Genomic DNA, 18,203 nt, shown 5'->3' on the forward strand with positions numbered 1-18,203 from the left:
TAGGAAACTTTTTGTGCAAATAATGAAACAAATCGTGCATTTTTCGATAAAATTTATTTTTGATGTTCCTCAAACAATCTCAAATTCGAGCAGTTTTTGCCCACCCCTGCCGCGAGCACTGCCCGCTGCCAACGTCGCGCAACTGTCAGCAGTGACTCAAATTTTCTCGCTCGTCGTCGTCAGTCCGCGGAACGATTTTTTTACGGAGGATTATTCGCGACTTTGTGGCCGATCCCCGCGGGTCCACCCCCGTACGATGTGATTAGGTTTTAAGGCGAACTAGGCAACACCTCCAACCCCCGGGAAACGGAAAGATGGCCAGCGCCAGCGAAAGTTCGGACGAGTTTTTCGACGCGGAAGAAATCGATGACAATATCGCACCCAGCCTCGGCGGCAGTGGCAGCAAGTGAGTAATGAAAAACTTGAAAATCTCAAATCAAGAGCAAAGCAAAAAATCGCCAGCTGCGAAATCAATTTACAAGTCAGCAATCGAAAGTCGGAGCAGAGTGGGATTTTCACCTTTTCGAAACAACGATGACGTTGGGAAAAGATGATCTATGCGTCCGACTATGTCACCACCCTCTGGACGCGGGATGACGAATCTGTGACGAGGTGTGGCCTTGCACCTAGCAAGCCGCCCAGCGTCGCGAGAAATTACATAAATCGATGTGAATCAACAAACCTTCCCTTTCGGCCAGAGGCTCTTGGAACATTTCGAGCTGTCGAAGAAAGAAGAGTGTTGTTGCTGCTGCTTTGCATTCCGGCACGGAACCCTCTTGGGCGCGGACCAAAACAAAGAATTTCACTTTGTTTTGAAAAAAAAAGAAGCTGTTTTGGTTGGAGGATTTCTCTGCAATACAAAAGTATTAGAAACATTCAATTCACCTGCTTAACCTGATCAATAGTTGTAAACTAACGGGCTATCGTCACAAATATTAAATTAAATTTTAGATTACACTGAAAAATGCGATTGAAATGCGTTTTGCTTGCAAAAATATGTTAATATTAACATGGGTTCATAGATCTAGGGTTTTTTCTCAAAATTTATTTTCCCTAAAAGAGCATCCAGCTAGCAAAATCTAAACGTAGAAATATGTACCCTCCCTGCAAAGGGCTATGAATTGATCTCAGTTGAAAGGTTCTCCAAATCTCTGAATTGCAAATGTAACATCCTGGAGCAGAACTGTTAAATTCTAATAAAAACACAATTGAATTGAAAATTAACATGGGTAATATTATCATCGGTGTTTGAAATTTTTCTCAGAACATTTCATTTCCCTCTGTAGGTTCCTACAAAAAAAAAACTATTAAATCAGTGGGATTTAAGAAATACGTGCAAAAGCCATTCCGCTTTTTATTTTTTACTTTTTTTGTTTATTACTTTAACAGATATTGAACATACAGTGGACTCTCTCGTTGTCGATTTTGAAGGGACCGTCGAGAGCGAGAGTTATCAAATTATAGAACGAAAAATCAAAGCAAGCTTCTTGAAGGGACTGAAAAATTTATTGACAGCAGGAGCAATATTGATATCGAGAAGATCGATAGCCAGAGAGTCGACTGTACTAATGATTCATACCAATCAGCTTATAATACCATAACATTTTAATAAATTGTTCATATAAAACTTGTTTTCAAAAATACAGACAAAAAAATACATTCAAATTCAATGTAATTTTAAAATGCTGAGAAAAAAGCTATTAAAAAATAGTACCGTCGGTGGGGGTGACTATGGGCCAAAAACATTTACTGCTAAAGTTTTGCGTCGTAGAATTAAAACATCTCGAGTTTATTTGAAAATTAAAAAAAACATGTTTCGGAGTTCAAAAAAATTAAAAAAATGTGTTTTAGACAAATTTTCCGTAATAAGGGCCTTTATCGTGCTCAAAAGAAAAGGGGTCAAGAAGTTATCTGGCCGCAAGATTTAGATTTTAAACTTCTAGTTTTCTCTCGAGAACAAAATGTTTTTTTTTTGTAAGTTTTTACATCAAATTAAAATGCTTTTTAATTTTACCTGAGTGTCAAAAGATTTTGAAAATGCATTTGGTACATGTATTTAGTTTAACATTTTCATTTGTTATTTTCAAGGTTGTTAATATCGATTCATCGTCGATAATATTATCGTCTAACGATAACGATAATGGTCGTTATCGTTATGGTTATTCCGATACTTCTATCGGCGATAATCGGACGATAACTCATTTTCAAAATCTTTCTTAAATTGGCTTAGTCTTTCAACATCATGTAAAATTTTCAATGCGTTTGCTTAGAATGTATTTTTTGATAATTTAGTAAGTTTGAAAGCATGAATACAAAATAAATCACAAAATACCGTATGTTTTCGAAAGTACTCAAATTTTCATAATTTGCAATATGGGTATCAACCGAAGTGAAATTTTACCTGCATTTTCACTGTTTTAGAGTTTTTTGAATGAATTATTCAAATGTTCACAAAATATCCAGGGTGACCACTCAAATTCCATTTTCAAATTCCCGACTTTTTCCAGACTTTTCCAGAATGCTCAAATAATAGGCATTTCTTATCTAAAGAATGATTTTAAACAAAAAACTTTCTATAAGAAAAGTCAATATTAACCACCGAAAAAAAAATCTCAATGAATTTTTAAAAAAATCCAAATATAGGCATTTTTTGAAAATACAGATACTAAACAACAAAATTCAAAAATATAATTTCGTTATTATGATTCAGAGTAGAAATACAAACAATTAGTCTTTGAAAAAATAATAGAAGGTTCAACAATACTTATAACTTCCATGGTATTTTTTAAATTGGCAAACGTATAGTTTTTGATATTTTTTTTAACTTCATCATCATTTTAAATCAAAGAATGATTAAAACATAATTGCTGTTATTATTCATTCAAAGGATTTAGAAAAATGTCAAGGAATTCATAAAAGAAAATGTTTTTGCCAAGTCCCTTTTTAATTATGTAATTTTTGATATTGAATGTTTTAATCAATGTTAATTTTTCTAGTGGTCAGTATTTAACTGTTTTTTTTTCAATGAAAATTCAGTTTGATATGATTTTATGTTTTCCCACTTATTTAAAGCGACTGTTTGAAGAGACATTTTTTTTTAAATAATTATTTTTTGCAATTTCAATATTTTCTTTATGTTTTCAAAACGTAAAAATCGTTTTCAATTTTGGATTTTATTCGATATTTAAGTTTTCCGCAAACTGGAAATCAAGCTTTATCTATGGTAGGTAATTTACCCATTCTCACAAAAAAAAAGATCAAGGGCAACATTTGGAAAAAAAAACATTTTAAATTACTTAATGAATTTAGTTAAACAATTACAAATATTTACCCAAAAATTATATTAGTTTTTCATCAACTTTACCTCTTGTTTTGTGAACAAAAATTAAGAGCGATCATTTGATTCATAAAAATATATTATGAAAATCTGTGTCAAAGACTTCAATTTTCATAAAGATTTTAAAAGTGTTAAACAGCTTTTCCATACTGAAATATATTGAAATAGTGAAAATAACCTTGAATTTAAAGTAAGTTACTAAAGCAGAAATGAGTGAATTCAATTTGAAAATTGTACAAAATATTACAAAATTTATTCAGGAGTTAAAAAAGCTCTGAATTCCCGACTTTTTGGCATAAAATCATAAATTCCTGACTTTTTCCCGATTTTTGGCGGATTTTGACGAATTCCCGACTTTTTCCCGATTTTCCCGATTTCCCGACTTGAGTGGCCACCCTGATATATCGTATTTTCTTGAAAATACTCAGATTTTTATAATTCGCAATCTGGGTATCAAATGATTCGATGTTGTGCATGCATTTTCAACTGTTTTAGAGTTTTTTTTTTATGAAATACTAAAATTTTCACAAAATACTGAAAATACTCAAATTTTTATAATTCGCAATATGGGAATCAAACTATTCGAAATTTCGCATGCATTTTTACTGTTTTAGAGTTTTTTTTTGAATAAAATACTTAAATTTCCAAAATATACCGCATTTTCTCAAAAATACTCAAATTTCCATAATTCTCAATATGAGTGTAAAAAGATTCAAAATGTTGCTTGCTGTTTAAAAGTTTTTTAAGTTTTCATTCGAAAAAAAATAAATATCCAAAACAGTAAAAATGCTTCGTTTGATACCCATATTGAAAATTATGAAAATTGTAGAACTTAAAAACGGTATTTTGCGAAAATTTTCGTAATTCATTCAAATATCTCTAAAACAATGAAAATGCCTGAAAAATTTCGAATCGTTTGATACCCATATTGCGAATTATAGAAATTGGAGTATTTTTGAGAAAATACGGTATTTTGTGAAAATTTCAGTGAAAACTGTGAAAATGCCTGCAAAATTACCCAATTTTGCGAATTTAAAAAAAATAGTATTTTTGAGAAAATACGGTATTTTGGGATTTTTTTTAGTATTTATATAGTAGTTGTTCGGTAACTGAGCTGCTTTTTAACTGGGCGCTCGATAACTGGGCCGCAGACAAACGTCAAAAAACCAAAACAAACCGTAATGACCGAGGGGTTAATGGATGCAAAAATCATGTTCAAAAAATAAAAAGAAGTTTGTCAAGACTTTTATTAATTTCAAGTCACAATTATAGGAATATCAAAAGTATGCATTGTATAAAATTGAGTAACTTCTATTTTTATATTACACCAAAAAAATATTACGCATCGATGGTCCCCTCGTAACTTTTCGTTCAAGCCAGTTAGCGAGCAGCATTCGGTGACTGGGCTACGTTCTTAGGCTCAGTTACCGAACAAGTACTGTACATGGACATTTGACTTACAATTTCATTCATAGGGGGTTTTTCGGAGTTGCAAAAAATCTTCTTTTTGCAACTTGTTGCATAAACTACTATTGGAATTTAAATGGGAAATATACTATTAAAATTTGACTAAAATTAGGTCGCAAAACTTAAATTTGATTTAAAAAGTAGGAAAATGAAATAAAATACGAAAAAAAACATGATTCGATTATTTGAAGCTGTGTACAGACATTCAAAAAAATAAAATGCAGAAAATAGGAAAGCCACTGAAACACCACAATATACGCAAATGATCATATTATATAGTACAGAAATAAGAATCAAATTGTAAAATAATAACTTGACTCTATTAAAAATCAATATAAGTGAAACAAGTAACTAAATTTTGTTCACTTGAAATGATTTCGTGGCTTAAATTAAAAAGAATTGAAAGAAAACACAAAAGCGATGGTATGCATTCAAATCAGAGAAACAGAAAAAAACCTAAAACAATAGCCAACTTTCAACCGTTTAAAAATGCCAGTAGAAAGTTATCAACCAAACTCAATCATGGAAGCAACGAGCTAGCAAAAAATTTCAACATCGTCACCCAAAAAAAAAAAAACGTAAAACAACAGCCGCGCGATGACAAGTTCGCGTGCCAGCTATCGCACACTTGAAATCGTTTTCTTGTATACTGCAGCAGGCAGCACGTCATACCTTTTGTATTTTTTGTTGATAACGCCAAAGGTCGTTGAAAATTCAGCTAAATTGCTCTAAACTCGCACTCGCGGCGCGCTGCCTTGAAGATAACGATTTTCTATTTCGTCTAATTCCATTTTTTGTTGTTGCAGGAAACGTTCCCCAAAAACGCACACCGATCAGCCGCAGCAGCCATCGGAACCGGAGTTTCGCTTCCCGGACGCTCCTCCGGCACCGCCAGCGGTGCCGTCCAGCCAAGGTCTACCGCGGCCAACGACGGTACCGGTGCAACAGCTCCAACCCCAGCAGGTCCTTCACCATGGCCGGGACGAGAACAAGTTTGTTGAACCGCAAACGGTAAGGCTGGTTGCGTTGATAAGGGATTCGTGTGTCGATGTTGTCGTATTTGAAAATAATTATTTTCCTGGCTTCTGTCCCCTCTTTACTATGATTTGTTGTTTTATGCTTTCATGTTTTTTTGTTTTGTTGATTTTGCCAAGCAGCAGCAGCAACTGGTTTGTTGTTTTGTTTGAAGAAATAGAGCATGGTTTGAACAGCAAAATTCTAGAGAGATATTAGAGATTCCTTTGTCGATATCGAGAAATGCTCAGTTGAACGAGTCACTTCTTACTTGTTTTCGAGTTTGTTTTGATAAGTTTGTTTAATATCATTCTTAAGAGTTACTTTGTCAACAATAGATAGATAGACAGATAGAATAGATTCTTCAACTGATAGTCTCTTTATTCAGTGTAGAGGAACAGTATCTACCTATCTACAATTTCTAAGAGGTAGATGCTTTTCCCCTATCACCCCCTAGTCTGTAGTTTCGATTTTCCGTTCACCTTTTTTCCATTTTTGTTTTTACCCAACAACAAAAAATCACCTTCTTTTACTTGTAGTATCGAGGTAGACAGCGATTTCGTGACCTGCGTCAGTGCATGCAAAATGACGAAGACGAGAATCCTGGCAATACACTAACACCTGACTCACAGGTACCGTATGATGATGATGTGATGATTACCGTTCTCGATGCAAACACCAGCACAACCTCTACTGGCTACTTTCCTTTTGTCCGTCACTCTGGGGGTTTTTAGGTGGTGGAAACGGTGCCCTCTCAAACTATCTTCTTCTTTTTTCCTCTATGTAGTGATATCTTTTCTTATAATTATTCCTTCTAAACCTATCGGTATTACTTTGTTTGTGATCTACTCCCATTTGGCATAAAGATTGATGATGCGAGCTCTTTTCAGACGAAAGCAGAAAGACTTGGAATAGTGGCACCAAAACGATCATCCTGGAGTTTATCGATCTATGAGCGGGGTTGACTCATGAAGAGCAGATAAAGCTGTCCACCGCGGATTAACATCAAGCTGGATCTGTAGAGCATAGCAATCCTTGATCAATGTGGAGACGGTAGTTACGTGAAAAACGAAATAAAGTGTCATTCCAATTCTGTACAACGAACTGAAGCGACGTCCTTGCCTCCAAGAAGTTACGGAATGGAAGCAGGCCTAGATATCAAACCTCATCAAAATACAAAAAGCCAAACCGATCGAAGGCAAACCGAAACCAATATTCGATCGCGATAAACGAAACATCCCTCGCGGATCACAATCCAGCTGGATCTGTAGAACATAGCAATCCTTGATCAATGAAGAAACGGAAGTTACTCGAAAAACGAAATATAGTGTCATTCCAATTCTGTACAACGAACTGAAGCGACGTCCTTGCCTCCAAGAAGTTACGGAATGGAAGCAGTTTAGATATCAAACCTTATTAACATGCAAAAAGCCAAACCGATCGAAGGCAAACCGAAACCAATATTCGATCGCGATAAACGAAACATCCCTCGCGGATCACAATCCAGCTGGATCTGTAGAACATAGCAATCCTTGATCAATGAAGAAACGGAAGTTACTCGAAAAACGAAATACAGTGTCATTCCAATTCTGTACAACGAACCGAAGCGACGTCCTTGCCTCCAAGAAGATACGGAATGGAAGCAGTTTAGATATCAAACCTTATTAACATGCAAAAAGCCAAACCGATCGAAGGCAAACCTCAACCAACATTCGATCGCGTTAAACGAAACATCCCCCGCGGATCACAATCTTGCTGGATCTGTAGAGCATAGCAATCCTTGATCAAGGAAGAAACGGAAGTTACTCGAAAAACGAAATAAAGTGTCATTCCTATTCTTTAAAACGAACTGAAGCGACGTCCTTGCCTACAAGAGGTTACGGGACGGAAGCAGCCTAGATATCAAACCTCAGCAACATACAAAAAGCCAAACCGATCGAAGGCAAACCTCAACCAATATTCGATCGAGTTAAACGGACTCTGGAACATCCACCTCGGATCAACATCAAGCTGAATCTGTAGAGCAAAGCAATCCTTGATCAATTTGGAAACGGCGGTTAAGTGAAAAACGAAATAAAGTGTCATTCCAATTCTGTACAACGAACTGAAACGACGTCCTTGCCTCCAAGAGGTTACGGGATGGAAACAGCCTAGATACCAAACCTTATCAACATGCAAAAACCAAACCGATCGAGTTATATGGACTCCAGAACATCCACCGCGGATCACAATCTAGCTGGATCTGTAGAGCATAGCAATCATTGATCAATTTAGAAACGGTAGTTACGTGAAAAACGAAATAAAGTGTCATTCCAATTCTGTACATAGAACTGAACGCACGTCCTTGCCTCAAAGAGATCACGGGACGGAATTGTTGTCAACAATGGTCCAGACACAACCAATATTCGATCGAGTTAAACGGACTCTACAGAATAGCCGTCAAAGATTGGTAAGCGTTCGGAAAGAAAGCTTGCCAAAATCATTCCTCATGCCAAATGGGATAGCTCTCACGTAGCTGTACAAGCTGCCACGTGTCTAGCGCAAAAATTGGAGCATCGCCTAAATTACCTGTCTGCACTAATGACGCTCCGTTCCGGCACACGGCACACAGCAAAGCAAAAAAGAAGAGAGAGAGTGACATTGCAGTGCAGGTGTCACCTCCGGCAGAGACAAAACCTGCCCCAACGCTGGAAGAAAAAAAAAGAGTCCAAAACCCACCAAAGCATGACCGCGTTTGTTTAGTTCTGTATACCTACCACCACACTCTTTCTACACCGCTGTATTTACGCTCACGTGCAATACGGCTGTTGTACATTTGAAAGCGCGCGCTGCACACTGCTTTAATTTACGCGTGTTTCCTGCCGACCCCCGCGACTTTCCTACTGTTAGTTTGCCGTGTATTTCACGGTTGACGATTTTCCCCACTTCTTTCTTCCGTCCAAATGCGGTTTTGCCATTATACTAATCCACTTTTCGGTTTGGTGGTTGTTCTTTCAACCCCTTGCAGAACAGTTCTGTCGAAGGCGTGTACACGTCGTCCACGTCGCGAACGACGCACCCCTTCCGAGTGATCGAGGGCGATGCGCTCAGCATCCAGAGCATGACTTCGCTGGGGCGAGTTGGCCGGATCCTGGCGGGGAGCGTGAGCGTTGATGCCGGAGGTAAGCTCGCGGGATTCGAACTTGCAGCTAGAGGTCTAATGTCTGCTTTCTTGTAGCGTTGAGCGTGGGCAAAGACTCGCTGTACCTCGCCGGATCGACCTCTTCGGCGCCGCAGTCGCTCGTGGCGGTACCGGCTTCGTCCTCGCGGGAAACCCAGCTAAGCGGGAACTCCTCGGTGGCGTCCAGCAGTGGTAACGTGCCGCAGGCGGGTTTGGAAAGTTTGGCGGCTGCCACGACATCGACGAGGTATGACTCCGGTGGAGAAGCTGGTAATGGGCCGTCGTCGATGACGACGTCTACGGGAGGTAACGATGGCGAGTACCGGAGAAACATGAACGTTCCGTTGCAAGGTAGGTTCGCGGTACATCAAGGCTTCAATCAACATTAGTTAGAGAACATGAAATCGCACGAGTCATTATCTTATCATTTGAAACATCGCACGTCTTGAACCCCCTTCCAGAACCGGACGTGATCGCCAGCACCAAGCTAGCGCACTCGAAAACGACCGACAGCCTCACCTGCTCGGGACCGATCGCGCCTCCCCGACGGAAAAAGAAAACCCGCAAGCTGTCGAGCAGCTCGTCCGAGCAGTTCAACATGAACGAAGGGTTGCGGCTTCCCCCGGCGGACAGTTCCTCAACGGAGTTGACCGTGAAGTTACCGCCCGGGTCGATCGCCGCGATCGAGCGCAGCTCGGAGTCCGCCCCTACGGAACCGACGAGCGCGCTGGAGTCCATTACACGAGAGCTTGCGAGTTCCATCAACGGCTCCGTAGCGTCGGGTAAGGTTCCGGAACCGGTGGCGCCTCCGCCGTTCGTTGCGACCAGCTCGGAACAACCGACCCGCAAGCCGGTGACCGGCTCGATGGGTCGCATCTCGAACTCGCTCGGAAATTCGTCCAACTCAGTTAACTCGAAGCCGAGCCCGTCGAACAGTGTGAAGAGCAACTCGGCGCCGGCGCGGGTCAGCTCGATCGACCCGCACGGTCACGGGTTGAACATCTACAAGGCGATCAAGGGCCAGTACGTGGTGAAGCCGACGGATGGTGCATTTAACAAGGCCGAGGGTCCTTCGCGGGAGGAGATTGAACGCGTCGAGCGGATACGGCAGGAGATTATGGGCAATACGGCGTCGACGAGGGCTAGCCTGTCCGGGACGGGGACGAACAGCTTGGGCAGCGGCACGAGGTACAGCTCCTCGTTGGCCAAGCACATGCACCTGAAGGAGCGACGGAAATCGGCGGGCGATGAAGACATGTTCAAGCAGTTGAACATCTACGTCAAGACGAGGACGGACTCCGGCAAGCAGCTGACCGATATGGAGATCTTGGAGCAGATTCCGGTGAAGAACTTGGACACGGGGGAGAACTTTCCGCTTTCAGCGGTAGAGGAGAAGTTACCGCAGTGCATCAACCCGCTGTCACTGCACATCATGCGACTCACCAGTCATATCCCGGAGTCGGACGAGGAGTCGGTGGGTCCTCCACCCGGTTCGGAAGCTCCTCCAGGATACGACGAAGAGCTGGAGATCGAGGAAGAGGGCGGTCGGCTGAAGAAGAAAACCGCCAAGATCAAACGCTTCTTCCGATCTACGGCGAAAAAGACAGTCGACAAGGCGAAATCGATCGCGTCGGAAGTTTCGCACGCGAGGCACAAAGAGGACGTCGCGGACATCGAGGACGTCGTCAACCCGGAGCAGAACATCAAAATCAAGGCGTCCAGCACGAACAAGGGCCCGTACGAGTTTGCCAAGCTGCAGCACGTGCAAGACCTGTCCGGCGAGCACACCGGTGCCGTCTGGTGCATGAAGTTTAGCTCGTGCGGTCGCCTCTTAGCCACCGCCGGTCAGGATCGCGTCCTCCGAATCTGGGTCCTAAAAGACGCGTACCACTTCTTCCAGGACATGCGCACAAAGTACAACGCAGCCGACCAGAAGAGCTCCCCAACACCCTCCCAAGAATCGCTAGTCTCGCACCACTCCGCGGAAGAGGCCATTGCCCTGGCCATAGCCGCCGAGAAATCCCCCGGACCGTTCATGCCGCGCTCGTTCTGCACCTACTCCGGCCACACCTCGGACCTGCTGGACGTGTCCTGGTCCAAGAACTACTTCATCCTGTCCAGCTCGATGGACAAAACCGTCCGCCTGTGGCACATTTCGCGCAAAGAGTGTCTCTGCTGCTTCCAACATATCGATTTCGTGACGGCGATCGCGTTCCACCCGCGCGACGACCGGTACTTCCTCAGCGGCAGCCTGGACGGCAAACTGCGCCTCTGGAACATCCCCGACAAGAAGGTCGCCCTGTGGAACGAAGTAGACGGCCAGACCAAGCTGATTACGGCGGCGAACTTCTGCCAGAACGGCAAGTTTGCCGTGGTCGGCTCGTACGACGGGCGCTGCCTGTTCTACAACACCGACCAGCTGAAGTACCACACGCAGATCCACGTGCGATCGACGCGTGGCAAAAACGCGATCGGTCGCAAGATCAGCGGGATCGAACCGATGCCGGGTAAGCTACTTCACCATTCTTCAATCAACCCATTCTAAGCTATCCTTCCCCAACACAGGTGAGGACAAGATCCTGGTCACGTCCAACGACAGCCGGATCCGCCTCTACGACCTGCGCGATCTGAACCTGAGCTGCAAGTACAAGGGCTACCTGAACGTGTCCTCGCAGATCAAGGCGTCCTTCTCGCACGACGGCAAGTACATCATCTCGGGCTCGGAAAATCAGATGATCTACATCTGGAAGACGCACCACGACTACGCCAAGCTGAGCTCTGTAAGATCTCTCGACTAACATCTCAAAATTGATTGCTAATGTGACGCTTTTCGTACAGGTCCGTCGCGATCGGAGCGACTTTTGGGAGGGCATCAAGGCGCACAACGCGACCGTGACGTGCGCGATCTTTGCGCCCCACCCGGAGGCGATCATCAAGCCCGAGCCGGACGACGAAATTGCGGCGGATAATGTGAGTATTGTGGGTCTGTGCGAGGTGGGAGGGGTTGGGTCAATCGGCAGAAAAAAAAGATCGGCAGAATGGCAGAAATTTCAATCGGTAGAAATTACATGACCTAATGTTAAATGGCAGAAAAGGTTAATTGGCAGAATTTTAAATGGTATAAAAGCCGAAAAATCAAAAAGTAGTTTGATTAAAAGGCAAATGGCTGAAAAAATAAAAAAATAAAATAAAATTATTGCTGATCCTTAAGCTGCTATAACTTTTTGCGTCACTGTTTGTCCCATTTAATATTAGTATTCAGTCTGCAAAGACGGTGTGATGGTCTTTCAAATGCGAACAAAATCTGCTAGTTAATTATTCTGCGCATGAAGTAATTCTGCCATTCAATTATGCTGCTAGTCAATTATTCTGTTAATGAATTATTCTGTTAGTTATTTTTTTTCAGAGGATGCCATTAGATTTTCTGCTAATTTATTTTCTGCCCTTTTTTATTTTTCTGCTTATCTTCTTTCTGCCATTATTTTTTTTCTGTTATTTTTTTGCCGTTCAATTTATCTGGCTTTTTATTTTTCTGCCGTTCAATTTTCTGCCTATTAAATTTATGTTGATTGGCCTTTTCTGCCATTTATCTACTTCCCGCAATTTAATTTTCTGCTATCTATATATCTGGTGATTAACCTTCTGCAATTAAATTTGTCTGATTTCATAATTTTTCTGCTTTCATATTTTTGAGACTATTTTATATATTCTGCCGTTTGATTTTCTGCCTATTACATTTCTGCCGATTGATCTTTCCTGTCGTTTATCTGCTTCCTGCCATTTAATTTTCTGCTTAACTTTATTTATTTTTTCTGCCTTTTATATTTTTTCTGCCTTGAGATTGTTTTGCTATTTTACATAATTTGTTGTTTTATTTTCTGCATATTACATTTTTGCTGCCTGACCTTTTCTGCTTTCTATCTAGGGGAAATATACCATTTCTCAGCCTATTTCTATTATCGGCCTATCAGACCTTTGATTATCAATTACAGCTTCCATAAAGTGTTTTTGACTGTTCCAAAGTAATAAATAGCTCAAATAAAAGTGAGCAAGCAACTCTCCATTGTTAATACATCTGAAAATTTTGATTTAATAGCGGAAAACGGCAAAAGTGATGAGAATCGGTCGAATGGCTTAGAGTGATTAAAATGGGTATATTTCCCCTACTTTCTGTCATTTAATTTTCTGCTATTTATTTTTTCTTCTAACTTTCTGCCATTTTTTAAAAATTTTATTGTCTGCCTTTTTATTTTTGTGTCTTAAGATTTTTTGGCTATTTTACATATTCTCTGTTTTATTTTCTGCCTATTAATTTTCTGCTGATTAACCTTTTCTGCCATTTATGTACTTCCTACCATTTAATTTCTGCTGTTTGAGTGTTTATTTTTTCTGACGATTGACTTTCTGCCATTATTTTTTTTTCAATTTAATTTGTCTGCCTTTTTTATTTTTTGCCATAACATTTTTTGGCTATTTCTCATATTTTGCCGTTTCTTAAGATTTTTTAATTTAATTTGTCTGCCTTTTTTATTTTTTGCCTTAACATTTTTTGGCTATTTCTCATATTCTGCCGTTTAATTTTCTGCCTATTTTTTATTTTTTTCTGCATTTTGGTTTATCTGCCTTTTTATTTCTCTACTTCAAATTTTTTGGCTATTTTGCATATTCTGTCGTTTAATTTCTGCTGACTGATCTTTTCAGCCATTTATGTATTTTCGGCATTTTAATTTTCTGCTATTTCTTCTGATGTTTTTTCTGATTAACTTTCTGCCATTATTTTGTTCTGGAATTTAATTTGTCTGCGTTTTTTTTGCTTTGAGGTTTTTTGGATATTTTTTATATTCTGCCTTAAGATCTTTTGGCTATTTTATGTATTCTGCCGTTTAATTTTCTGCTGACTAACCTTATCCGCCATTTATGTACTTCCTACCATTTAATTTCTGCTGTTTATTTTTTCTGATGATTGACTTTCTGCCATTAATTTTTTTCTTCAATTTAATTTGTCTGCCTTTTTTATATTTTTGCCTTAACATTTTTTGGCTATTTCTCATATTCTGCCGTTTAAATTTCTGCCTATTTAATTTCTGCTGACTGATCTCTTCTGCCATTTATCTACTTCCTGCCATTTAAGTTTCTGCTGTTAATTTTTCTGCTGCCATTTTTTCTGAAATTCAATTTGAATGCTATTTAGTTAACTTTTTTTATTTTTCTGCTTTAAGATTTTTTACTTCCTACCATTTAATTTTCTGCCTTTTTTCCTGCTGATTAAGTTTCTGCTATTTATATTTTTCTGAAATTCAATTTGTCTGCTACTCATTTCTCCTGCTGATTAACTTTCTGCCTTTTTTCTGTAATTTAATTTGTCTGCCTTTTTATTTTTCTGCTTTGAGATTTTTGGGCTATTTTTCATTTCCTGCCGTTTAATTGTCTGCCTATTTAATTTCTGCTGACGGGTCAGTCTGTTATTTATCTACTTTCTGCCATTTAATTTGTTTGCCTTTTAATTTTTTTCTGCTGATTAACTTTCTGTCATTTATTTTACTCTGAAATTTAATTTGTCTGCTATTTTTTTCTGCTGATTAACTTTTTTTTTTATTTTTGGCTTTAAGATTTTTTACTTCCTACCATTTAATTTTCTGCTGATTAACTTTCTGCAATTTAATTTGTCTGCCTTTTTATTTTTCTGCTTTAAGATTTTTTGGATATTTTTCATTTTCTGCCGTTTTATTGTCTACCTAATAAATTTCTGCTGACTGGTCAGTGTGTCATTTATCTACTTTCTGCCATTTAATTTGTCTGCCTTATATATTTTTTTAATTTTCTGTTGATTGACCATTTCTGCAATTTAAAATTCTGCCAATTGCCCTATTCTGTTGTTTGACATTTTCTGCCATGTGATTATTTGCCATTTGCATTCTGCAGATCGGCATTCTGCCAAACAATTTTCTGCCAATTGACCCAACCCCGTCCAAATGCATATTCTCAATATTGCATCCCCGCCGTATTGGTTCCTAGACCACTTTTTGCACATTTTTGAGGTTATATTTGAGCTCAACGACCCAAACATGAAAGCGGCCAGGCCTACTGCGTAGAGTTAAGCACGAAGATGGCTCGTTGAAATGTGTTTTGAATCTACAGGGGGAGGATGAAACGATATAGACTATTGAAAAATATATACAACTAATAACATAGAAAGTCTAGGATACGCTCTAAGCGTGTAACGCGACCAAATACAATTCAGCTTGTGAAAATGGCTAACAAAAACATTTGTTTTCCCCTTTTTCGCAGATCTCCATCACTCATCCGGCGGATCCGCTCGTCGAGCAGCGCAAGAAGGGCTGCGGCGGCTACGTGCTGGTAAGTGCCGACTTTAACGGTTGTATCAAAGTGTTTATCAACAAGACCAAACCAAAGCACAGCAGCTTGCCATACACCGCGATACTCGACTAGGACGGAAAGACTTTTAAGGTGGGGTGTGTGGTGCTGGTCGCGACCACGGTTCCTGGGGTAGCTAATCAAGATTTTTTTTTCTGGAGTAGACGCGCAATGATATTATAACTGATGTGTTGTGCGTAGTTGCTAGTACGCGAAACAATTATTGGCGGCGCTGCAATGTTTTTTTCGAATCGGTTTGCACGGAGAGGCACACTCAACACCAACTATTGTTAGAAGAAGAAGCCTGTGTAGGGGGAGGAAAGAGACAGCATTTGTTGGGATACGCATGCATCACAGAGAATCAAAAGAAAATCGGGAAGTGCAGTTATATTGACAGAACGAGAGAGAGAACACGATTTGATAGAGCTCATTTTTAAAGCAACGGTTTCGTTTACAGTTTTGATGTGTTAGTTCAGTGTTGTGTTCCCTCTTCCACCACCACTACCAGCGCAAAAGGAATTACCCATTTCCCTCTCTCACACCCACACACACCCTAATTCAACCTCTGGACAACTCCAATTTAACGTGTTTGTAAAGTTTAATATCGTTTATGCGCCCCCGCAGAGCAAAAGCATTTGACGTTAGTTCACACACACTAAAGCAAAACAAAAAAAAATACTAATCTCGCTTCCGCCAGCCGTAGGCATCGTCGTTGTGTCGTTGTTTGCGGACAATCCCCTCGTTGAAACGTTCGGTTCTTTCCACTAACTATTTGTCGTCGTCGTCGTAGCACAGTGTATTTTTTAACGGACAGAGAAAGTGGGGTTAAACATTTTTGTCGAACGTTGCGGTTTTACACTCACACACTCAGCAAAAGTAAGCGCGATGCGCGATCAAAAAATACACACACACACAATAGATGTGAGGAAAATCAGAAAACGTATTGGTTTACTGTTACATAATGTGTAGATTACTTTACTAATGGCAAAGTTTACCTTATTTATAATTGTGTATATATTAAAGCTACATATTTAAAAGCGGGTGGCGTTGTGAATGTGTGGAAAAATTGAGAAATTCCGTTTTCTAACTGGGAAAAAAGGGGCTGGGATCCGCCCTGAGCAAGTGATGTGAACAAATCTCACACATTATGTCAATGTCAATTTGTTTATAGGACCTAATAAAAAAAAGTCTAGAAATTTTCCATGGATTGCTGTCCAATACTTTTAAATTGTCAGGCTTGATTATAACTTTTTTGAAATATTTTTATTGAGCAGAAATTTCACAGTGTTGTTGCTTTTTTTGATCCCGCCCGTGTGGATCAATCGGACCGCGCACCGGACTCACAATCCAGAGGTCGCCGGTTCGAATCCCGCGGCGGGCGCTCTAAAATTCTTTGTGTAAATATGGGTATTCGGCGCCGTCGCTCCGTGCCATACTTTCATACACTTAGGAGCCCAGGGCGGCGAAGTCCTTGTAGATAAAAGGAAGACACTAGTGGTTGGTACTAGCAATGGTGGCCGACAGCTATAAAGTCAACTTCGTTCGTTGTTGCTTTTTAACATTAAAAATCGGGCCAAATTTTTTTTTTTTATAGTATGTATTTAAAAAAATACATCTTTTTTCGTGTAACTTTTGCTAAGCTGGGTGACAAGCTTCACATATTTCACATAAATTGAGGCCAAACTACATTGGAAAAGAGGTAATACTAAACCAGAAACTTTTCAATCTACAAAGATATATTTAAGCAGGTATTAGACTACGACAGGCAAACAGACAAATACGGAATTTTCCGTGCTTGACAGTTTGCCAATCTCGCAAACTTGTTTGCGGCAAATTCGCAAACAACTCAAAATGTATCCAGGCTGTCGTTTTTGCACACATATGTAGGAAAACTGGCAAACTGTTAAAAAGTGCGAGTTTGTTAGTATATTTGTTTGTTTGTTATAGTCTATTACCTGAGTATTATTAATGTGCAAAATGAACTATTGTAAATTTAAAAGAGGCCTAAACACAAATACAAAAAAATAATAATTTTTGAATTTAAATTTTGTTCTGCATCTTGCTATCCAATAAGTTTTATTTCCACATCTTTAATATTTTACAAAAACTATAATTTAAAAATATCAAGGATTCGTAACCAGATTTTGCACAATTTTTACGGTTTCTCAACAAAAAATATTTTAAGTTCAAATAACGTGCTTACAACTTGTCGAAGATACCAAATCATTTGCAACATTGAATGAAGACTTGTATGGAAACAAATGATATACAAAATGGCTTCTTTTAACAAAGGAATGGCCTGGACAGATCAAAATTTCATTCCAATCAAAAATATAAATTAAAATTTTCATAAAATTCTTGAATTGTGAAATTATACAACTTTTTAATAATTAAGTTTTGTTAAACAGAAAACACATACATGACGAAATCCAGTCTGCAACCCGCTAAGAATCTCCAAGCGAATGCGAATGCGAAAGCGAATTAAGTTTTGTTAAACATAATTGCTCTATAATCGACCTTTACCTTTAATTGAGTCGTTCTTTAATTCCTACAGAATTCTTAGAACATTTGTTTTTTTTAAATCGCTAAAGAATGTGGTGATGTTTTGAATAAGTAGATATTGAGAAATAATATTATATTGTAGAATACGCCCTGAGCAAGTAATGTAACAAATTTAGAAATATCTCAATTCCTTTCAGTAGTTAAACATTTGTTTACATTCTAAAGGAAAACGTTCTGGAATTTGCCCTAGGCAAATTATGCGAACATTATTTTTATTCAATATTATTTTTTGCGATTAAAAATTAGGAATCTGCCCTAAGCAAGTAGGGCAACCACTTACAGGCGTTG

General features: G+C 39.4%; 1 protein-coding gene across 2 annotated transcripts; it reads left to right on the plus strand.

Moving 5' to 3' along the window:
• The first annotated feature begins 137 nt into the window (after positions 1-137).
• On the plus strand, positions 138-16,390 carry LOC6045617 (WD repeat-containing protein 44). Of its 2 annotated transcripts, XM_038255762.1 has the most exons (9): positions 138-406; positions 5,611-5,815; positions 6,358-6,450; positions 8,826-8,979; positions 9,036-9,329; positions 9,440-11,485; positions 11,544-11,758; positions 11,817-11,948; positions 15,267-16,390. In XM_038255762.1, the coding sequence occupies exons 1-9, from the start codon at positions 315-317 to the stop codon at positions 15,426-15,428; spliced, it is 3,393 nt and encodes a 1,130-aa protein (XP_038111690.1). In that variant the 5' UTR covers positions 138-314; the 3' UTR covers positions 15,429-16,390. The 2 variants fall into 2 exon arrangements, with proteins under 2 accessions (XP_038111690.1, XP_038111695.1); XM_038255767.1 differs by lacking the exon at positions 6,358-6,450.
• The last annotated feature ends 1,813 nt before the right edge of the window (positions 16,391-18,203 follow it).

This window comes from Culex quinquefasciatus, chromosome 1, assembly GCF_015732765.1.
Source record: "Culex quinquefasciatus strain JHB chromosome 1, VPISU_Cqui_1.0_pri_paternal, whole genome shotgun sequence".
Classification (NCBI taxonomy): domain Eukaryota; kingdom Metazoa; phylum Arthropoda; class Insecta; order Diptera; family Culicidae; genus Culex; species Culex quinquefasciatus.

Bases quoted from the DNA above. Each gene is read 5' to 3' on its own strand.
- LOC6045617 (XM_038255762.1), top strand. From the start codon at position 315: ATGGCCAGCGCCAGCGAAAGTTCGGACGAGTTTTTCGACGCGGAAGAA. The intron at 9,330-9,439 runs GTAGGTTCGCGG...ACCCCCTTCCAG, and splicing joins CATGAACGTTCCGTTGCAAG to AACCGGACGTGATCGCCAGC. The intron at 11,949-15,266 runs GTGAGTATTGTG...CCTTTTTCGCAG, and splicing joins ACGAAATTGCGGCGGATAAT to ATCTCCATCACTCATCCGGC.